The 23,265-nt window shown below is 42.9% G+C and overlaps 1 protein-coding gene across 2 annotated transcripts in view; it reads left to right on the top strand.

The window, feature by feature from the left end:
• The first annotated feature begins 898 nt into the window (after window positions 1-898).
• RABEP1 (rabaptin, RAB GTPase binding effector protein 1) overlaps window positions 899-23,265 on the top strand; it is a 39,840-nt gene continuing 17,473 nt past the window's right edge. The window contains exons 1-5 of one of the 2 annotated variants that reach the window (XM_071816840.1): window positions 899-1,034; window positions 16,480-16,608; window positions 18,659-18,862; window positions 20,108-20,268; window positions 22,413-22,475. In XM_071816840.1, coding sequence (XP_071672941.1) covers window positions 1,001-1,034; window positions 16,480-16,608; window positions 18,659-18,862; window positions 20,108-20,268; window positions 22,413-22,475 — 591 coding nt within the window. In that variant the 5' untranslated portion in view covers window positions 899-1,000. The remainder of the gene's footprint in view (window positions 1,035-16,479; window positions 16,609-18,658; window positions 18,863-20,107; window positions 20,269-22,412; window positions 22,476-23,265) is intronic. The other variant, XM_065853487.2, reaches the window with a different exon arrangement.

Below are 23,265 nucleotides of genomic sequence, written 5' to 3'. Positions count from 1 at the left end.
ATCCTGCCCTTGAAGGTCTTGGTATCTTATTCTTCATTCCAATTCTGCTTTCTCTGAGTTTACATGCTTTCAAAGGATGTAAATCTACTTTTTCATTGGTAAAAACCTGGAGTTTAGACACGATTTCCTAGTTCAGTGGATGGATGAATATCCTTGTCCACCAACACAGATCAACGCACCATGAAATTCTGGCTTTTTGTGGGGAAGAGATCTATGGTTGGACAGGCTCCTTCAGCCACCCGTCCTGCTCACTCCTGCTTCCCTCCTTGCATTGTACAGCAGAACAGGATTTTGTTGGTGTCACTTATACCAGCTCCCTGAACGATATTAACTATAGTTTTAGGCCAGACTGAGAGCAGACATGAGGATGACTCCCCGGCCCAGGAGACCTGATGGGTCTGCAGGCCAGGTGGAGGTGACAGGCGAGGCTGAGGGGACAGGGGAGACTGAGGGGACAGGCCGGGCTGAGGGGACAGGCAATACTGAGGTGACAAGCCGAGCTGAGGGGACAAGCAGCGGCCTGGCCCACGACCTGGCCCCAGAGAGAACCCGGAGCGGCGGGAACCCCCTGGGGCGCCTTCAGCCCCACCAGCCCCTCCGCCATCCCGCTGCCGCCCCGGCCCTGCCCGTCCCGGGCGGAGGCTTCAGCCCGGCTCCCGCCGGGGCCGCCCCTGCCTCCCCTCTCGACCGTTGGGTGACAAAGCGCCTCAACATGCAGCCGAGCGGCCACAGGCTGCCCGGGGAAAGCCGCCCTGCCCCGGCCCTCCCAGCGCCGGTGGCGGCAGCCGGTCCCGTGGTCTCACCGTGGGCGCCTGCGCGGCGGCTCCTCCTCCTCCTCCCGCCGGCGGCCGCCGCTGTCAGGATGAGGCGGAGGAGGCGGAGGCCCAGGCCGGCAGCTCCCGTCTCTCGCCGGGGCCCCCTGGCGTAGCGGTTCCCGCTCCGACGCCGCGGCTGGAGGCGGAGGAGGCCGCGGCGGCGCCGCCGCCCGCCCGCCGGAGCCATGGCCCAGCCCGGCCCGAGCTCCTCGACGGACGGTAAAGGGGGAGACGGCCTCGTTCCACGCTGCAGGGCGGCCGCGGCCTGCCCAGCCCCGGGCTCGCTTGCGGAGCCGCGCCGGCCGGGGGGCGGGGGGCAGCGGGCAGCGGCCTGGGTGAGGCGGCCTTGCCAGGCCGCGGCGGTGGGTGGTGACGGGGAGGTGGGATCGGCCGGGACAGGGTGGGGGGCAGCCCGGGGCGGGGAGACCCGCGGAGAGGCCTGTGGGGCCAGGAGGGAGCCGTGCCCGGGCGGCGGCGGTGGGAAGGCGGGCGCTGGGCGCCCAGGGGCGAGCTGGGCTGGGAGAGGTAGGTCGGGAAGGCCTTGCGAGGACGGAGAGGGCATCGCAGGTGGTTATTAAGCTGTAAATGTGCTCAGTGAGGAACAAGGGCGGCTCCCGAGGCGGCCCAAGGAGGGAGGATAATGGTTCAGAGGACGAGCTGCTGCTAGGAGAGGGGCTCTGGGCCTGGGGGGGTGAGGAAGGGCCTCTCCACCCTGGAGAGGGCAGAAAAAGGGTGATGGTGCTTGTATCCAGGTGGACATTTCTTGGCTGGGTAGGACTTTGTCGTTGGTTTGGCCATGACAGGTGATGTAGGGCTGTGTTTGCTGGGTTCGTGCAGTGAAAAGGCGCTTCAGGAGGCTGAGGTCAGGATGCTTGGCCTGGACAGTTCGTTCCCATGCTGGAAATGACAAAGATAACGACAGCATTTCTCTCAAGATGGTGTTTACCTGTGCAGGAGGAGGCTAATCTTTCCCTGATGGTTTCTGTTATGGAAAGGTTATTTGTTTCTGGCTTGGGAAGAATGACAGACAAGGAAGTATTTTTCTCCCTTGGAATGGGTTGCACAGCTGTATGTGTATTAGAAAAACTGTGGGTAATGCTTAGCTTGGAAGGTGGGATTGAATGGAAGAAAACGTCTGATTGATGGGATGTGTGGGAAGGGGTAAGAGAGCAAGAAATTTAAGTTGAAGCTGGTCATAATGTTAAAGCAGGAGGACTAGAGAGATTAGAGAGATGTGCAGAACCTTGAAGAATAGGTGCTTACCCAGCTGTGGGATGATGCCAGAGCTCTCTTTTTTTAGACAGCAGATGAGTTTTCCTGGGAAAGCACTGGGTTAGAGAAGGGCAACAATGTGTTCTTAATTATGCATATCTAGGGAATTGTGTGGACTTTTTTTTTTGTGAACTTCCATGAGAAAGTGCTAATCCTCAGGGATTTCAGTATTTCAGTCTACCTTTTCACATTTTTAATTATGAAGGTGCTTAGATGGTGGGTTTTTTCCTGTGTTAAGGTAAATGATTTTATGCTCGTCCTTCTAGAGCACTAAGGGGAAGGTGAATTTACTTGCTGTTATGCTTGTAAGATTGATATGGGTCTGGGTTGCTCTTGTGTACTTTCTGGTGAATAACCATTGTTTATTGTTCTTTAGCCTTTTCTTCTGAGAGCTACAGAACAACTTCCAACAGATTTTCTTCTTGGCTCTTGCAGACTATCTGACTGCAGGTGTGCAGTAGAACTGTGCATTGTGCAAATGTTTGCTGCTTCTAGACCAGGAAAGGTAGTGGTATGTTAGGACATTAAAAGTTACAGGTTGGATAGATTCCATTTTTTGTTGATATTTAAAAAGAAGGCAAAAAGGTATGAGTAAAATTTTGTCATTTGATAGGTTGATGAAGTCCTTCTTGTGGGAGGTACGGATTGCTGTCTTTCTCTTGCTTTCTAGTTGGGGAAAGATGAGGATGTTGTAAATAAGGCACATGGTGGGGGGAACTGGCTGCAAGTTGGATGGATTCTGGAAGTGGTTGCTGTGTTCTTGCACTACAAAATTACAACTGCTAAAATGGCTCCTCTCCCTCATCCTCCTTTGGCAGTAATAGGACCAGTTTGGGTTTTTTAATCCACTTTGATGACTGTACTATTGTTCTCATGTGTGTTGGTTTTATTTTTAAGTAACTTGCCAAAAGTGTGTCTTGAAACTTCTCTGTTGTATTTTAATGTGGAGAAAATATTGAAGAAGGGAATTATTGTATATTTTTAGTTGTCTGCACTGAATTTATTGCTTAAAGGAGTAGTGGAACCTCTGATTTAAGATTACATGTGACAAAATAGAACTGAATTAGTATGTTCCCCTAAGGAAAAAGAATGGCTTTTTATAATTCCTTATATTGATTATAAATACCTTATGCAGTCTTGTACAAGATGCATCAGCTATGATTTTTTTTGCTGTTGTCAAAAGCAAGTATAAAAGAACTACTCTTTCTACTGTAGTAGATATAACATGTGAAACAACAGGAGAGGAATATAACATAGAATGTATATTCTATTCTAATGGTGATACTGAAATGAAAATGGGCCCAAGAAGAAGGGAAGGAATAGGAGGAAGAAATAGGAAAAGAGTGGACATCAGATCCTACCATGTTTTGTACTTTGGCTTAGTATAGATGTTAATAACCCTCTGATACTTTTGTGTGGGGTAATAGAGTTTCCATATGATAAGGATCAGGGAAAGGCTGAGTGCAGAGTCCTTTGGCTGCCGGGTTGGCTTTGTGCACTGGGCTGTGACCTGTGAGCGAATGTCAACCTGTGTTGCAAGTAGGTGTGTGCTTCTTACTGATTCTGGTCAAGGTAGGGTTTTTGGAGATTTTACTTAATATGTGTGTTGTCTAGATGGTGTGACTGGAACAGTAATGTCGTATTTTTAAAAATATCTTTATTTTTGAAGGTGGTGTGCTCACAGCCTCCCTGGGTTTAACTCAGATCTGGATGCTCGCCATCTCTGAAAATGAGGTTACCAAACAAAACATTTTGGCACATTTTTTCTGTATCAGAATGCTCAGACTTTAGTATTATTCCCCTTGTATCTGGAAAATGCTTCAATGAAGAAACAGCAGTTACATAAAACACTGATCCCTCAAGACTAAAATTAGTTACAATGACATGCAAATTATTAAACTCTTTTTACTGCGCTAGTAAACTTAAACCATTAGTACAGTCAGACTGATAAACAGCATGTCCATTGATATTATTCGGTGAGAAAGGACACAGTTATTGGCACAGTCTTTCAAATATTTTAATAAGAACTTGCCAGCAGAAAGAATTCACACAGTATTGGAGTAACTTCTTCTTACTCCAGTGCTTAGGCCGGTAAAAATAGTGTCTCTTTTTTTGTGATCGGAGATGATGCCAGTTCTCAGTGGAGAGAACTGCTCAGCTGCATGTGGAAGACTGGAGGACGTTGCTGTATTGATTTTATTACCACTAGCAGCACCATGAGCTGCATCATTTCCCTGTGGCAATAATATGGAATCCTGACGAGCCAAAACTCGCTGTCACTGCACTTTTCATGTATCCCAGAGCCTGAGTATTCCCAGTGCAGGGGTCTAGGATGTCACGTAGAAAATTAATGAACAAAACTTAAGCTTTAGATGCTTTTAAATGTCTAGTTATTTTCCTCATAAGTATCACTTTTGAAGGAACTTGAAGTGTCTAAAAATGCTATTACTCATCTCAAAAGCTAGGTGTGGTTGGCAGGGGACTTGTTTTGGGTGCTGAGGTTCAGCTCTGTGTTGTTGATGTAACTGTCAGATGCTGAACTCTTTTCTCTTGGGGAGCAACTTCAAAATTGTTGGTACTTTCCAAGAGCCAAAAAAATTTCATCCCTCATTTTCGTTTTGCTTGGTCTTTGCTTCATTATTATTTAATAGTTGCTAATATTATTAAACAAATATATTTTTTCATTAAAACCCACAAATGCACTTTTTTTTTTTTAACTGTATGTTTTTCTGTGTCAGTTCAGTGGACAAGTCTGGGATTTGGCTTCAAAAGCAAAACAGACGCCTTGAACATACATGTTTCCACCTTTTAAAATGTCCAAGGAAGTTTTGATCTGCTCAGCAGGTCCGTTTGCTCCAGAGTGGAAATATGCACACTCAGGGTGTCTATTTTCCTGTTGAAGCCAAGTCCCAAATCTCTCTCTTAATTTTGAAAAGTACCGTGACCCTGTTCTTCATAATTAGCTGTTGACTCCCCTGAAGGCACAACGAATATACTCTAACACATGGGCTGATTCTTTGCCCATTTGTATTGCTTCTGGCCACTTCACCATAGTCACAGAGATGATGGCCTCAGTAAATGGTTTTTTCCCTTTCTGGCCTGGTGCCTCAAGATGCTGAGTTGCTTTCCCATAGCCCTTCGTGGGCGGGGAGGATTCCCACTGTGGAACTACTTTGTGTGCACTCCCTTGAAAGTGATTGAAGAAGGAATTTTGTTTTAAAACTTCTAAGAAGCTAAAACAAACCACGTCTCTCAGTGTGGGAGCAGACTCAATCCTGGAGGCTTCACCCCATGTGATGGCTGAACGGTTGACTGCTTGGGATCTCGCTCCAGGCACTTCACTGAACTTTTAACTTCATTAAAAAATACGTCTAACGTGAAGTTTTCTGGATTACATTTAGTTATTTTATTATAGTTGGTATTTCTTTAAATAGAAGCATGTAGTTAAAAAAAAAAAGCATGAGATTATGGCTTTCCTCTGACTGAAGTCTTCCAAGATAAGACCCGGTAACATTGATAAGCAGCACTTACTAAGCAGACCTCTAACCAGTCTCTGACAGCAAGGCTGGAAAAAGAGGAGTAGCTACAAGTGCCATTGTGTGTGTGTGTATTTAAGAGGAACGTATTTCACTCCAAAGCTGTAGTGGTTTGTAGTCTTTACTTGCAAAATTGTTTTCAGTATCTGATTTAGTGGTGTCTGAGTTAGTGGTACTAGCCTCTGCAAGTTCTTCTATAAATAGTGTGAGCATTGTGTAATTTTAGTCATGGTATAGTCAGTTAAGTATGATGATGAATTATCTCTGGAAAGAATATCATTTGCTATCTTTATATAAATTGGCAGAGGAGGAACAAGTGAGTAGCGTACGTACCCTTAGTAAATATTTCTGTGTCTGTCAGAAAAAAAGTAACTGCTTTTCAGCTCTTCACTGGAATGTACCTGATGCTTGAGAAAACTTCTGGGTTGTCCTGTTACTTTATTAGCAGTGCCTGTAGTACTTAAGAATGCAGAACTGTGGCATGAACGTTAATAAAATGAGGAACTACTCTGTTTATTGTATTTATTTCTTCCATTCATGTCCATTTCTGTCAGCCATGACTCCTGTTGGCTCTGGGCTGACCTGTGGTGCTTCTTTTCTCCCTGTCCCCATGCTGTGCTTGTCTTTCCTGGCCTGACTCCTCCAAATACCACAGAGAGGAAAAATAAAAGCTTTGGTATCACCCTTCACATCTTTCTCCAACTCCCCTGGTAATTTCTGCTTCCACACAGTTAAGCAGCAGAAATGTGGCCTCACTTGACCTTTGGTCACAGATTTTTCCTCTCTGGTCAAACAGCCAGTCATTTGACCTTGTCTTAGGCAACTGCTGCTCTTCGACTAATCCTCTGGTTTCCTCAGTGCTTCCCAGCCCTCACCTTATCTCCTTTAAATATTATTCTCCCTCTCGCAGGGCTTTAGCAACCTCCCATCTGTGGGTGTCCCGTGTATCTTGTCCAGCCACTCCAGGCTCTGCGTTAGCACCCCTGCGCTCCCTGTTCCCTCCGTGCCTCCGTTCTTCTTCTAGAGAAAATCATATGACCATAGAAACTTCCTCTGTGAAAAGCGTATTTTCTTTTCCAAACAGCGCTGCTGTCTGGCTGTGTTCAGTCTTAGCTTGTTTGCTGGTGTTTTAATATCTTTTTCTTTATTTAAGATCCCTCCAGTTTCTTTTACTAGGAGAAGAACATCTTCTCATGTTTTATGCTTGATATAAGGCAAATACTCCTCTGCTTTCAACCCTGCCTTATACATGTTAAGGTTTTGAGTGTTTTCTCCAAACAGGTTATAGTATTTTGCAGGCAATGAACTTCAGTTAATAATTTATCCTGAGGTTGGCTGACATGTAATTCTTTAATACCTTGGTATCTTTATTTGTAAATCAAAGCAATTAAGTGTCTCACAGATTGCAAAAATTAATTGCTGGGAGTTAACTTATGCCTCTTGGAAAGGTAGAAAATATGAGTGTTCCACCTTTTTGCTGTCAGAGCAGTTCTGAAAGTTGGTGTTGGTGGAGAGCAGGGCAGGAAACCTGGACTGCTGCAATTTGCTGGGTTTGTTCGGTGTGGATTTAAGGGCCCTGTCCTGTCTTGTGTGTCTGACAGTGTTAAGAACTGAAAAATAACTGGGTGGGGCGGGGGGTGAAAGCAGCCTGATTTAGTTACTTAATAAGCAGCAGAATCTTTCCTTACTGTGGTGAGTCACACAGAGAGAAGAAATTTAAATTCAGGTGGGAATTTTTTGTAAATATTTATCTTCTTATATTTTGTGATTTCTGAGAATGTTTTTTAGTAAAACTATGGGGCAAAAATTACAATAACAGAAGTTATTCATGGCAAAGTGAATCAGAATCAGTAATTGAAAGACAAGAGAAGCATTGACTGTGTGGTGCCCCTGCCTTTCAGAAAGTGACCTCAATAGACTGTATGAGCTTTATTGCATCTTTTGTCCATACAGGTTTTTAACTTACAGATAATTGCAACAAGACTTGAAATGCTATTTAAGTGGCAGCAAAGGAGAGAAATACGCAAAATGAAAGAAGGAAGAGCTCTTCTCACCTTTTTTGTCAAGTGTTTCCATGTGTAACTGCTGATCCACCACACCCATGCCTTGGTAGGGCTATTTGGTAGGGTTTTGTATTTGCGTGAGTCATTACCTTTAGAGTACTCCCTACCACAAGTGATATTTGTGTTATATTTTGATCTATACTACATCAGTGCTATGCAAAATGACAAGACTAGCACCATGATTGGTTGCTTTAAAAAAATACAGTGACTTGCAAACTAGGATACAACTACAGAGAATAAAACGATCCTTACATCTGTATTTTCAGTGTCATTGGCTTAATCTACATAGCAAGAAACACAGATGAGTGCTAGAAGTTATTGCTCAAGCAATAATTATGTTCACTGTCCACTACAAATTTTCATGCCTCGTACCCTTGAAGAAAATGGTCTTTCCTAAGGCCTACTGAAGTTCATATTAGACTCACGTTGACTTCAGACAGGAATTGGAACATTCATCTTACAGTAACAGTAGCCTGTGCCAAAATCACTGTGATATACTTTAGCTGTAATGTTACTTGGTGTATTTTGCTGAAATATGAAGCATAAATTTGACTCTTAGCTCAAATCATCCGACAAACTGGCATCTTTATGTCATATGCTGTGTCTTTTAAACTTTCTTTTAACGATTGGTTTCAAGTAAGGTTTTCTAAATTGCCAGCTTGCAATATCTGTTTATATCTTCTTCCTTGTGATGTATCTCGAGATGTATGCTAAATTAATGGGAAAATAATTAACCAAACTCTGGATTCAGTGCTTGACTGCCGCTTCTAGCTGTGAACGTATTGTAACTGTCGGTCTGGTCTTGACAGCTTCTGTTGGAGGTTAGATGAAACTGCAGATAAAGGTGCTAAATCTCTGAATGGTGTAGAAACTCCTGATGCTACAGAGGTTACATTCATTTGTGACGCTGAGACCTTTAGCTGGTGATACATCAGGAAAGGTTGTGATGGCACATTATAGGGTCTAATCAAGCAGCAGTTCTGTACTAGCATGTTTCCTTGCAAGTAAGTGTGAGCCTAGCCTTATTCTGGAATACAAATGTTTTCTGGTGTATTTTTATCTGCAGCTCTAGGTTTAGTACCAGTGTAACTGCATCTATCCTGGAGACACCCTTTCAGCTGCTGTTGTTCAAAACCTGTGTGTATACAAACACTGATGGGAAAGCTGAGCTTTGGATTTGCTTTCTGATACAGCTTAAGTTTGTAAGCTTCCCCTGGAGAGCCTGAATGGAAACCAGGATTTGAAGAATGTCATTTGTCACTTACAAATTACAGTCATTAAGTCTTAAAAAGTAAGTTCTACTGTGCAACTACACCAATCTCAGCTGCCACAGGGGAGAGTGCAGGACAGAAGGAAGGCCAGGCTCTTTTGGCAAGCAGCACGCAGTTTAAACTGATGATCAAACTGTACCCATGGGCTGTGGTTTCGTGTCACAACTAAGCCCGTCTCGGTGGTCGCTGCTGCAGAAAGAGTGATCCTGCTCTCCCTGCTCCCACAGTTGTGTTCCCATCATTTCCTTTGTGCCAGCGCTGTGCCTCGGACCCATCGCTGAGCCAGGTCAGCTCAGTAACCCAGCGGAGAACTGCTCACTGCTGGATTAATGAGCTTAATTGATTTAGTGAAAGACCTGGTGAGTGCTAGAGCTGGTGTGAAGGAAGGGGTGGAGACCACACAGTAGTAATATGAGTGTCCAAGTGTAGAGTTCAGTCTCCTTCTTTCACAGTTGAAACCAGTCCACATCCTCGCTGTCACGTTTGTGCCAGTTCTGGTAGATGCTCAGCCAAGTGATAAGTGTGATCAGGGACTGATCACACTGGTTTGGCTGAAAATTGGTTTGACCCACTCCCACCCCCCAAGTTTTTGGTGTATCACTTCTCTGATCCCATACAGCCTCACAGGCTTGGGCAGCATGGTGGGGATTAAAGGCACTAGTGGTCAGGGTGAGGGAGGAGTGCTGAGTTACTCCTTCAGATGACCACCAGTATTGGAATTTGATTTAAAATGATCATAACTGCAAGATTATGAAGTCTTCATGTTCTGTATTGTTAATACTCCAGGCATATTTAAAAAATTTTAAAATTTTATGCTGGAGGAGGATTTTCTTCCTTTTTAGCTGTTCGGGAATTCATTTGGTTGACAAGTGGTAGCAAAAAATGTGAATATATAGAATTATAGCAAGATTTTCTGTCAAGAAATAGACTATAGAGGCTTGAGGGAGTAGCAGTCTGTTCTCAGGGAAGCTATTAAACTGCTGTAGAAACCTTACTCCGAATGACAGGAACTGTATCCTGTTCCTTATAAAATAAAGATGTTAATCATCTTTTATTAATTCTCATACTGTATTTATCACCACAGTGATAAATATCTCTGGAAACTGTGTATATAAAGCCATTTATTAAGATTTATATCCTTTAGGTGGCAACTCTAAGACATCATATTTTCAACCTATTGTTCTGACATCTAACACTTTAAAATGCCTATTCCTAGAAAATATGTCTTCACTTGTTGTCTGTTGCAGTTGATTGTCTGCCCACCAATTTGGGCGGCTAAATTATGTAGGAAGGGACAAGGAACCACAGAGGGAAAGAAATCTGGTGTGCTGCTTGTTCACCTTCATAACTCCAGAGTTACATATGAATTACTGATATTTCTGAAGGGATTCTGGTACCTGTAGGGGTACAGCACCTCAGTTATTGTCCTTATGACAAATGGCAAGACAGCATGGGATCTTGGACTAGCGGCATCTTGGGGAGTTTTTAAATTAATGGAATGGTTTTGATTTCTGTATTAAATTTCTTCACCAAAGAGAACAATGCGGTGAAGTTGTTTTGTTTGTTTTTCCTGAGAGCTGAGTCATACTTTATTTACTTTTTTTTTCCCCTAAAAAGAACTGCCTTTAATAAATCTGTAGGCAAAGTGATAAACATATTATAAGGAGTCAAATGGATTTTTTCCCTCCCACAGAAAATGAGTCAGCAATTAAATTATCTTGAAAGAAAATCAGTACTGAGTTTGTTGTCTACGTTTAGAAAATGTCTATATTTTAAGACAACATTTATGCTAATGGTGTTCAGAGTGATAAATTGTGTAAGTGACCTCCTGTACAGTGAAGTGCTTGTCAGAATCTATTCCTAAATGTCTGTCAATCTGAGATATTCTTATTTGATCTGAACAGCAGGTTTCTGACGGTTTACTAAAACAGACAGTATCCTCTATTTAGTTTTTGTTTTATTTGCAAGGTAAGATACTCTGCAAACCTCACTGTTAATTGCCACGTGAAATACTTTAATCCTGTTCTGGATTTTGTGGTTATATCACACGAATGATGGGATGCGGTAGTGCGGCAAAGCCTGGCAGAAGAATCCCTGTTTGAATACTAAGACTTGTTAATATTTTCAGTGGTGCTTTGGTCAAGAATAATTAAGTGACTTGATAGTTTTGGGGGATGGTTTTAAAATGCTGTGGGAGGGGAATAGGTGGTTCTGCTGAGGGTCTCGGTAGGAGACACAGGAGTTTCGTGTGTGTGTCTGCTTAAAATATCTTCTGCCGGTCAATGAGGTGGGACAGTCTGATGAAATAACAGGAGTGGTGAAAGTGCATGAATGCTGTCATGTTTGACAGGTGCATTGTTTGAGCTCAGCTGTATGAAATGCTCAAAAAGCTTTGCCAAGGGGATCAAGGCAGGCTGTGGCTGCAGGGCATGGAGATCTACCTGGGCAGGTGAGCTCAGTGGTGTAATCATAGCAGCAATGACACTCAGCACAAGTTGTGAACCCTTTGAGGGAAATTTGATCAATGCTTAGATACTTAATCTTCTCTGAGTGTTGTGCTGCCATCACCATGCTCTTGTTTGCTCAAGCAGTGACTAGTTGGAGTACATGTACACAGCCTGTAAAGTAAATAGACCCTTCATAATCCCTAGAAGCCATTGAGCTTTTTTCCTGCAGTCTTTTTAAAAAAATCGATTCTCCTGTAAAGAACAGTTATAAAAGTGAAAAATTGTTACAGCCAGAAGAATGAGATACAAGCACTGAGCAGGAAAAATGCTGGTGGTTGTGATGAGATTGGTAACTCAGTTTGCTCCATCTTGTGTCGCTGTACGTGTATTCAAAGTGTCTGTGTTCACCAGACTGTAGCTTGCCTTGAGATATTCTGATAAGCGTTCAGGCTCACCAGGACTCTGTTTCTGAGAAGATTCTCTGGTGATAGCAGCATGATAGATAAAATTTAGTACTCTTAGGAAGTAAAGAAAAACAGGCAGCCATATATTTTTATTTTTCCATATTTTAGTCTTGAGCAGTGGTGACAGGAAAAGAAAGAAGTGGAAAATGACAGAAGTTTGTTGTATGTGTAGGTTTTTTCTGATTTGTTTTTCAGATTTCAACTGTGTAGAACTGAACCTGACGTCATGTTTGACACTTTAGATATCAAGTAGAAAGCTTTGTGGCTTTAATTTTATAAATAGACCTAGTACTCAAAAATAGTCATTGATAATCAGCTTTGTCTGTCTTAGTTCTGGAATGGTCACTGCGTGTTTCTGTAACTGGAAACGTTGTCATACATAAAATATAATCCTTTTGGGAGCTGATCTGTGAAACAACATTTAAGTAACTAGTCAGTAAAAAATGTGTGTTTGTTCCTGTGTTTTCTTTGAATTGAAATTTTGCTGTGGAGCAGGTTAAGAGAAAGTTCTAGGTTTTTTTTACTAGAGTTTCTCTCTGGGTACTCCCAATAGTTTTGTGGTTCTCCTGTAATTGATGACTCCGTTCTGAACTGAATTTTGCTGCCCTTTTGAGTCCTCCTATCTGGTTAAGCCACATCGTAGCACACACTGTACTTTGTGTTAGTGTTAATCAGGGAAATGGTGATGCCCAGGTCTGAGGAGGTGTCTCTGCAAAATTCATATTGTTCACAGAATCACAGAATGTTAGGGATTGGAAGGGACCTTGAAAGCTCATCCAGTGCAATCCCCCCGCTGGAGCAGGAACACCCAGCTGAGGTTCCACAGGAAGGTGTCCAGGTGGGTTTGAATGTCTGCAGAGAAGGAGACTCCACAACCTCCCTGGGCAGCCTGGGCCAGGCTCTGCCACCCTCACCATGAACAAGTTTCTTCTCAAATTTAAGTGGAACCCTTTGTGTTCCAGTTTGAACCCAATACCCCTTGTCCTGTCATTGGTTGTCACCAAGAAGAGCCCGTCAAATGCCTTACTGAAGTCAAGGTAGATCAGATCCACTGCTCTGCCGTCATCCATCCATCTTGTTATGTCCTCATAAAAGTCAATGAGGTTGGTAAAGCACAACTTCCCCTTGGTGAAGCCATGTTGACTGCCCCTAATGACCCTCTTATCCCTGAGATGCCTTGAGATGACACCAAGGATAAGTCGTTCCATCAGTTTCCCAGGGATGGAGGTGAGGCTGACTGGTCTATAGTCACCCAGGTCCTCCTTCTAGCCCTTTTTGAAGACTGGAGTGACATTTGCTTTCCTCCAGTCCTCAGGCACCTCTCCTGTTTCCCAAGACTTGGCAAAGATGATGGAGAGCGGTCCAGCAATGACCTCAGCCAGCTCCCTCAGCACCCGCGGGTGCATCCCGTCCGGACCTATGGATTTGTGGATGTCCAGATTGATTGCCTAGCTGCTCCCTAACCCAGTCCTCATCAACCCAGACAAACTCCTCCGTTGTCCTGCCTTCCTCTGGGGCCTCAGCGGTATGGAGCTCCTCAGGACAGCCTGAGGAAAAAGCTCTTCCTGTTGTCCTTGACCTTTCTCACCAGGTTTAATTCTGAGGAGGCCTTAGCTTTCTTAGTTGCCTCCCTACACCCTCTGACAACAGCCTTATATTCTCCCCAAGCGGCCAGCCCCTCCTTCCATGATCTCTAAACTCTCCTCTTCCCCTTGAGCATACCCAGCAGTTCTCTGTTTAACCACGCAGGTCTCCTGGCTCCCTTCCTTGACTTCGTACATGTCGGGATGCTCTGATCTTGTGCCCAGTAGAAACAGTCCCTGAACATTAACCAACTGTCCTGGGCCCCTTTACCTTCAAGCAGCCTTGCCCATGGGATTTCCCCTAGCAATTGCCTGAAAAGGCCAAAGTTTGCCCTGCTGAAGTCCAGGGTTGCAATTCTGCTTGCTATCCTGATCCTGAACTCCACCATCTCATGGTCGCTGCAACCAAGGCAGCCCTCAACCTCTACCACTTCAACCAGACCCTCCTTGTTAGTGAGGATGAGGTCCAGCAGTGCACCTCTTCTAGTCAGCTCCTCCACCCTTTGCATCAGAAAGTTATCGTCAAGGTACTGGAGGAACCTCCTAGACTGTGGCTGGCCGAGTAGTCCTTCCAGCAAACATCAGGGAAGTTAATATCCCCCACCACAACCAGGGCCTGTGATTGTGAGGCTGCTCTCAGCTGTCTGTAGAAGGCCTCATCAACTTCCTCACCCTGATCTGGTGGCCTATAATAGACTCACACAACAGTATCACCCTTGCCAGCCTGCCCATTAATTTTCACCCATAGACTCTCAACTCGCTCCTCATCCGTGCCAGGACAATACTCAATACATTGTAGTTGCTCTCTCACATAAAAGGCAACTCCACCACCACACCTGGCTGGCCTGTCTTTCCTGAAAAGAACATAGCCATCCATGACCACATTCCAGTCATGTGTGCTGTTCGTTAGAAACAAAACTTAATAGGCATATCTGACTGTGTCATCAGTAATCTGTTTGCCCCAATATCCTGGGAGAAAAAGCATGATTTACAGCCGATGAATTGTTGGTCAAAGGAACTTCTTGCTTGCTTGTTTGTTTTTCGGTTTGCCATATCAATTTCAATTTAAGTTCTTCTCAGTGCTATTTCAGAAATTAAGAGATGAAGTCTTAGGGTTTGTATTTGTTCCTTGATGAGTTAGGCCCCTAATTAGGAAATTAGATCGTCAGCACTACTGCTGTTAGGAAATACAGCATGTTCTGTGCCTGTGTTAATCAGCCTTGTGTGTAACACAAGCTCCTGTTTGGGTTGGGCGCAGCTCCACCAGCTGCCCATCCATCAAACCGTGTTGATTTTATACTTCACCGGTGTCGTTAAACATTGATAGCTGCATTTCTCTCCATGGCAGTGGGAGCACAGCGACTCTGGCAAGTTAATGAACATTGGCATTGCAAAATGGGTGTGTTGGTTTGGGGAATTTTTTTTGGTTTTGGTTTTTGGTTGGTTTTCAGTTGATGGCCTACGATGGTCAACACAGTTTTCTTTTTCAGATCTATTACAGACTTGGGGTGAATTGGACCTAAATTCAGGGCAAGAAGTCAGTTGAACAGATTAAGCACTGTATTTTGTAACATCAGATGCCCTCATAAGCAGCAATCAGTAAAACATACCTGTGCTTTTACAATGCCCTTTTGTTTGTGTCTGCTTTTACTCTAAGTCATGCAGTGGTATAAATAAATATAACTCAATCTTAGTGGCATTGACCATCCAGTGTTTTACCACTATAAGCTCTAGAACTGATTCTGCTGGTTTGCAAGCCTAAATATTTGATGCTGCTGAAGTCGTGTAGCCTCTGTACTGTGTTTTCGCTACTTGCTTTTGGTGGGAAGTGTGTTGGGTGTGATTTGTAAACACTTCTGATGCTTCAATATTTTGGGGGATCTATTCTGTGCTATATAGAGACTATAACCAAAAAGAAGTGATTCAGCTTTGCACGACAGAGTTGGAACATGTCCATAAAATGCTTTTGCAGAACAATTGTGCAGGGGAACACTGCTTGTCCAGTGCATCGCAGCATGGAGGTGGATTTTGTTCTAGTTCATCTGTCTGTTGTTTGTGTTTCCTATTTGAATTCCGAGGTGTGAAATGTGATACTGGCACCTAATGAGAGCTGCGCTTCGTGAAGTGCAGGAGTTAGTATTGCACATGAAGATCTACAGTATAGGGTTGGTGGTTGTGGGGGGTCTTTATAGCATTATACAGTAGTATCGTATGTTTTTTTCAATAACCACCACATTGTAAAAATCTTTAGCTGTCTTGTGGACTTCCTACTGTTCCCCGTTTTGTTGTACCACCAGATAAGTGCAAATGTGGTAAATACTGGAAAGCAGCGCGATGTATGTGCGCCTTTGAGGATTTTTACCTGCTGGAAACGAGTTTTATCTTATGGTCAGTTATTTCTCCATAGAGAAATAGAGTGGGCATCTGGGAAACTTCTCTGATATGGTCTGAGAAACCTTGTTTTGGTGAACATGCAGAACTGAAGACAGGAAGGATAATGGCACCTAATTTTGAGCATACGGGTTTTTCTGTGCTTTGTTCCTCCAGAGCTGTTAGCTCAGCAGCTGGCACTTTGTTTTCTTTGACCTCAGCCTTTGAGAACTTGGTGCTTTGTTGCTCGGTGTTCACACATTGTTCCTGTGCCTGGTGACTGAATTCCCAGTGTTTGGGAAAGAAGCACCAATAGTAATAATTCTGGCACTTTTTTTTTTTTCCATTTCTTCCTTCATGATATAAAAAATTCTGATGTTCTTTGAGAAACTGATTTTGTTTTCTACAGAATTCCCTACTACATGCACCTCTGGTGCTGTGATGTTGTCCATTACAATTTGGTGCCACAGTCTGAGAAAACTTATCTTCCTTTGTTGTTTAAAGGACTCTGACTAATTGTCCTGATGTACCATGGGGCAACAGCTGAGCTAATGAGTAAAGATATTTTAAAATGAATAAGCCCCAAACCTCAAACTTGCACGATGGGATGCCTTATTAACTGTTAGTGACAAACCTTATCATCTGTTTTGTTTTTTAGTTGCTCTTCTACAACGGGTAGCAGAATTGGAAAAGGTCAATGCAGAATTTCTGCGTACAAAGCAACAGCTTGAGCAAGAATTTAATCAAAAGAGAAGAAAATTTAAGGAGTTATATTTGGCTAAGGAAGGTAAGCTCTCAGTTTTCTTTATTATTCTAAAGTTTAATTAAACCTGAGTTTCAAATAATCCCTGCATGAAGAATAACAATTGTAATGCCAACTGTTATTCCCACAGAATCACGGAATGTTAGGGATTGGAAGGGACCTTGAAAGCTCATCTAGTGCAATCCCCCCGCCAGAGCAGGAACACCCAGCCGAGGTTCCACAGGAAGGTGTCCAGGCGGGTTTGAATGTCTGCAGAGAAGGAGACTCCACAACCTCCCTGGGCAGCCTGGGCCAGGCTCTGTCACCCTTACTGAGAAGAAGTTTCTTCTCAAATTTAAGTGGAACCTCTTGTGTTCCGGTTTGAACCCATTACCCCTTGTCCTGTCCCCACTTGCCTATGCACACCACATACTTTCTATTTTTTTTCTTTTGAAGTTGGTTAAGGATAATTAGGATTTGAGGGAGTTTTCATGCAGTATTGGGATAGTTGACTGCATTTCCAGCATGATTGTTATTTCTGATTTGCCAGAAATGAAAAAGTAACCGTAGTCTTTTAAACAGACACATATTAGGAACAGCGGAGGCAAGGAGGGAGTGCTTTTCAATAGGTGACTACTTAGCTTCCTAGAATGAATTTTTAGAATTCAAGATTTGCCAAAATGGATAGGAGTCAGCAGAGCAACCCGATGTACACCGAAAAACACCACCACTGAATTTTAGTACTGACATTCTGAATCCACATTGTGCTTGTTCTCTCTGAGCAGCTGATCTGGTAAGTGGGAAGACGTTGCCAGGATGGTATGCTGGTTGGAATTTGTGGCTAGCTTTTTTATGTAGTATTAATTTGTCTTAAATTTCCATCTGAGGTAGAAGGTAAGCAGACAAACATTATAATAAGTTTTAATACCAGCCATGGGTGTCTGTTTCAATAACACTCTTTGTAGGAAAATTTGAACCATGCGAGCTCAACTATCTGATGAAGAATTGGAGAGTGGAGATAGCTGCTGTTCTGAGAGCCAAATTGATTTATTTCTAATCCTGATGATTTTCCTGTCCTTAACATATGAAAGCAAAGCCAAAAAAGAATACATTAAGACTGCAGCTGCTTGTATAAGCTTATGAGAGCAGAAATACAACAGGCATAATGAAGATCAGATCATACAGAAGACCTATTTCTTTGTGTTTCTAGAAACTGGATGAAAGGAGATCTAAAATACAAAACACTGCTGGTGAGATCAGCAATAATTCTCTCTTTTTCAGAAGAGTACAGTTAAAAAATAGAAAATAGAAATAAATTGTGATGAGTGGGGAAAAAAAAAAATCCGACTTTCATATGTCTGTAAGTGCGAGGACACCAGAGCAGAATATACAAGTAATTACAAGCAATTACTTTTTCCCTCCCTCCGTGTTCTCCAAGACACTTTCCTAAATGCACATTGGAACTGTGTCAGTCCATCCTTTATACTGTCGTTTGAGAACTAAGTAATATAAATGCTACAAGATCCTGGTTTTGTTACACAAGGATTAATGCCCTTTTGAGTACTCAATTAGCTCAGGGTGAAATTAGTTTAATTTGTGGTTGTAATAATTAGAGACTTAGTGGGTGTTCCTGTTGAAGGTTTTTAGGAGAAGCTTAGTTTTAGCAAAGCCATAGTAAAGAGCAAATTAGGCTGCATAGTTCTTGTATGTGGCCTCGAGTAGTGGTCATAGGTGGTTTCTGTTCAAGAAATATGAAGCATTCTATCCAAATTCAGTTAAATAATAATGAACTAATTAAAAGTGCAGTTCACTTTCATCAGGTATGTTGATTCATGAGTTATGTTTACTGTGTCTGCATTGTGGCCGCATCCGTGCGAAGGTACTTTCTAAATAAAATGCAAGGGCAAGCAAAGTCAGGAAATAATGTTCCCTAATGATACCTGCTGATGTTTGTTCAGTTGTTATGGGTAGATGCTTTAATACCAGCGTTTCCTTCACCCTGTTGTTCGAGCACTGTTCTTTGCCATAGCAACTCTGGATACTCTCCAGATGGAACTGATTAATCAAGTTAAATGTAAATAACACTTCTTTTCAGAGGACCTGAAAAGACAAAATGCAGTGCTGCAAGCAGCCCAAGATGATCTGGGACAGCTGCGGACCCAGCTGATGGAAGCTCATGCTGAAATGGAGAACATCAAAGCTATCGCTACAGTTTCTGAGAATACGAAGCAGGAGGCTATCGATGAAGTGAAGAGACAGTGGCAGGAAGAAGTAGCTTCACTCCAAGCTATTATGAAAGGTAACCAGCAGGCAGGCTGCTGCTGCTAAGATCAGACTCCTCTTCAGTAGGTGGTAGTGATTTGTACCTGCTCTTGCACAGCAGATGGAGAGCTGCTTTTCATGGCTTGGCAAAACTGGGCTATAGAAGAGGTTGATGGAGCCACTTCCCAAGTTTGGGAAAAAGGAGCTTGACTCTTCTCTTTTGATATGGGGATAGAATTTAGAAGGAGTTATGGCAATAGGAAGTCCTACATTTATACAAAGTATTTTTCAGGAACTATGAATGTGATGCTTCATCCTTCCATGAAGATAAGTATAACACATGTAATTTGACCAGTCTGAAAACAGCGTTAGACTGACAGCATGGTTCTCTTCTCTCCTTCTGTGTAAACTTAATTCTGCTGTCAGACAGTGAAGTGTCCCTCCAGTACTGTCACATGCACTTTTCAGGGTAGTGACTGAACATGCTGCTCTGTATCAGTTGTCTTTTTTTTTTTTCTTGATAGTTCTCAGCTTTTCTTTGTGTGTTGCACAGCTGCTGATGTTTCTGAGACAAACTATGGGCAAAGAACAAAGTGCAGATGTAACCTGGGGACAGGCTGTTGCTAGAAGTGGCCGTTTTCTTGAAGCTTCACAAACAGGATGACGTATCCTGAACCGATGGCCTGTTGGCTGGAGGCAGTTGTTCCATCCCCTGATTACGCTTTTTCCCCAGAGAAGACAGATCTTCATGTATATTGAGTACACAAATTTCTGTTTATTTATGATATATATAGATCCATGAACCTAGATCAAGGTTCAGTTGTGCCACCTGCTGAATGGATGTAAACAAAGGCAACTCCTTACTTGAAGGGGTAATATTACTAAGAGGGAAATGAAAGCTACGGGAGAAGTTCTGGTTCTTTTGCATTTTGGAGTAAATAAGTAGTGTTTTGGTAGTTTGGATGGATGATATGCTCAGAGGTACAAATGGTGCTGCCAAATAGGATGTTAGACATGTACGTTGTTTTGAAATTAGGAGTTACACAGTTTTGGGGGCTTGTTTGTTTGTGTTCTAGTGATGGTACAAATTGGAGATGCAGTTCCTTGGGATCTTTAACTTATGTAGTTGGGTTTTAGGGCAAGAGTCAAAGGGAAGAGAGGAAGGGAGGATTCACTGTTGTCCTAGTTTTGATCAATTAAGATAAATCGTTGGAGATGAAGTTCCTAAAGCTCTGGTTTTTAACTTACATTGAAAATAAGTTTTGAAAATGCTGTTTTATAGAGACTGCTCGTGACTACGAGCTCCAGTATCATCACAGGTTGGAGCAAGAAAGAGCTCAGTGGAATCAATATCGAGAAAATGTGGAACGGGAAATAGCAGAGTTAAGAAGGCGACTGTCTGAAGGTCAAGAGGAAGAAAACCTAGAAAATGAAATGAAAAAGGTACGTTGAAATCTAATTCTTCAGTTTCTGTTTCAAGATAGACTTGTGTGCTTATACATGGGTTCATTTCTATGCTGTAGTTCGTCAGAAATACACGTAACCTTGTTCTGCCAACTTTTGGCTCTTTGTTCATGGAAGTTATCTTGACACAATCCTGCGTTTGAATCCATAAAGGTGTTGTATCTGATTATGTGGATTCAGTAGGAGGATTGCACTTGAGAAGATGGGAGGGTTTGGTCTTCAGCTTGTAAAAGCGGGAGGTCTTGTAAAGTCTCTTGTCGTAATGTCTGGGCCCCTCAGTTCCAGAAGGACCCGGAACTGCTGGAGAGAGTCCAGTGCAGGGCAACAAAGATGCTGAAGGGAGTGGAGCATCTCCCGTGTGAGGAAAGGCTGAGGGAGCTGGGGCTCTGAGCTTGGAGAAGGAGACTGAGGGGTGACCTCATTCATGGTTGCAGATATCTAAAGGGTGAGTGTCAGGAGGATGGAGCCAGGCTCTTCTGGGTGACAACCAATGGTAGGACAAGGGGTAATGGGTTCAAATTGGAACACAAGAGGTTCCACTTAAATTTGAGAAGAAACTTCTTCTCAGTAAGGGTGACAGAGCCTGGCCCAGGCTGCCCAGGGAGGTTGTGGAGTCTCCTTCTCTGCAGACATTCAAACCCGCCTGGACACCTTCCTGTGGAACCTCAGCTGGGTGTTCCTGCTCTGGCAGGGGGATTGCACTGGATGAGCTTTCCAGGTCCCTTCCAACCCCTGACATTCTGGGATTCTGTGAGTTCATAGTGTAAAAGTCCCGGCAGAGCATTACCAACAAACTGCCAAGAAGAATTTTCAGAAAGCAATCTCCCTCAACTGAGAGGGTCTTTCCAATAGTTAAAATCTCAGCACTTTTTCTTTTTCTTTTTTTTTTTTTAATCTGAATGCACTTAAATAACAGTTGGAATTGCAGTTTGCTCAGTTGAGAGAGCATCTGAACTTAGTGGCTTTACTATGTGCCAGTTAACATATTAAAGTTTAGTATAGCAGATAAATAACATTTTAAACTATACACCTGGTTTGCTCTTGGAGCTGTGATGAGTGTAAAGACCTCATAGCACAGTTGTGTCAAACTCTGAGCAGCAGAAGGTTGCAGAACAGGGATTTTGCTTATAGAGAGAGCAAGAAAGGACAAACCTCCTGTTATGGGTGTGCTTATTAGTCAGAAGAGGAGAAGTTGAAGGGTAATCTGATGTCTGTGACAGAGTTGGCCATAAAATCTGATATGCAGTGAAGTGCTTTAATTGCTGAAGAATAGTGGAATAGATTTAGATGAACTTTAAACAGTTTACTCCTACTTTAAAGGGAGATTCTCAGATTGCATCTCTGTGTTTTCTGCATTGTCTCGTTTTTAAGGAACAAATTCAGGTACAGTACATGCCCGAGATTTCTCTCTTCTTCTGAAAGTGTTGGAGTAGCAGTGAAGAACATGAAGGATTGCTGTAGCCAGCTGTCAGGCCAGCGATGCCATGGTTTGTGTGGTGTCTTGGACTCATTTTAGCATCTTCTTCAGCCGTTGTGCTGGGGAAGCAGGTTTTGCTGGGACAGGAGTGGTTTGGGTGCTTTGGTTTTGAGTAGGTGCTGAGTAAATGCAAGCTGATAACGTATAAAACCTTTAACAGCCAACTTAGTTTGACATAAGGTCAGAAGGAAATAAACATTTTAAGGATCGCACTTCTGGAAGGGTCTGAATAACACCCTTACCACAGGAAACATGAGGCTGTGGCACCTCTCACCACATGTGACAGTATCTTTATGTAGCATTTTTCAGAGGAATAGATATACTCATCTTATTAAAAGTTTGAGTGGGAAGTTGAACCTCGATTTGGGAGTCTCAATAATTATAATTTACCTCCAAAAGCAGACCCAGTGACCAGCGCTGATTTTCTTAGCAGCTATCAGCTCTTCTGAGTGTTCAGATCAGTATCACACTGACCTTTAATACGAATTCTTACCCCAAACCTCCCCCCACCTTTTTTTTGCTTTTCAAAGGAAACATTTGCAATATGTTGCAACCCTAGTATCAAACTTCAGCTCTGTTTACCAAGCAATAAAAGCCGGAGTAATTTTTCTGTCCTGTGAAATTTGATACAGTTTTGTCTTTCCAGTTGGTTGCTGTTCGACACCCTGATTTTGCTTTTGGGGAACTTTCTGACTGTTTCTCTGAACTGGTGGGTTTCAACACGAATGCATTTGCTGCTCTATATTTAGTGGTGAACCATGTGAAGTCAGACTGGCAGGAAATATTCCTGCAGTTATCATCAATAGTTAGGAAAAAGCTTATTTGACAGTCCTAAAAATGTTTGACCATCTTTAGTCCATATGAGCTAGCTGTAGGTAGCATTGAATGAATAGAACTCATACAATAAATGAAATATAGAGCAATTCTGAAGTTGAACTGCTGCTCCCATCTGTTTGAAAAAAGCGACTGGGTTTCTGGCTGCAAATGCTGGGATGTGTGTGTGTGTGACACTGTCACATGTCCCTGGTATTGAATTCACTGCGTCATGGGACATCCCTCGCTTCCCTCACCCATTCTATTTGCACTCTCTGGATGAGCAAATTGGCAGTGACAAAATGTAGAAGAAGTGAATGAAACATAAATAAAATTAATTTTGTTTTGTCTATAGAGTTTTCTTTAAGCTTTTTAGAGCCCAGGAGCATTTCTATAATTGACATGTGTTACAAGACTGTTTTGTTTGGTCTATTAATTTTAAGTTTAGAAGACTTCAGTGGTTAAAAATAATGTTTTTCTTCCTAAAAGTCTTGTTCATAATACAGTTGTCAATAGTCTTACCAGAAATGGAAAGTCTAATGAGTAACCTCTGAGACCTGCAGTCCAGTCTAGATTTAAAACAAGACATGAATGTTATTTTTCAGTGGCTGTCTTTGCTGGCCAGGTTAGGAAAGGTGTCATCTTGTGCAACTTCAGCTTTGGGACACTGTTCTCTGCCTTCCCTC

The sequence above is a fragment of the Patagioenas fasciata genome, chromosome 19 (genome assembly GCF_037038585.1).
Source record: "Patagioenas fasciata isolate bPatFas1 chromosome 19, bPatFas1.hap1, whole genome shotgun sequence".
NCBI classification, from domain to species: Eukaryota; Metazoa; Chordata; class Aves; order Columbiformes; family Columbidae; genus Patagioenas; species Patagioenas fasciata.
Note: the sequence above shows the minus strand (reverse complement) of the source record. Positions and strands in the feature narration are given on the sequence as shown.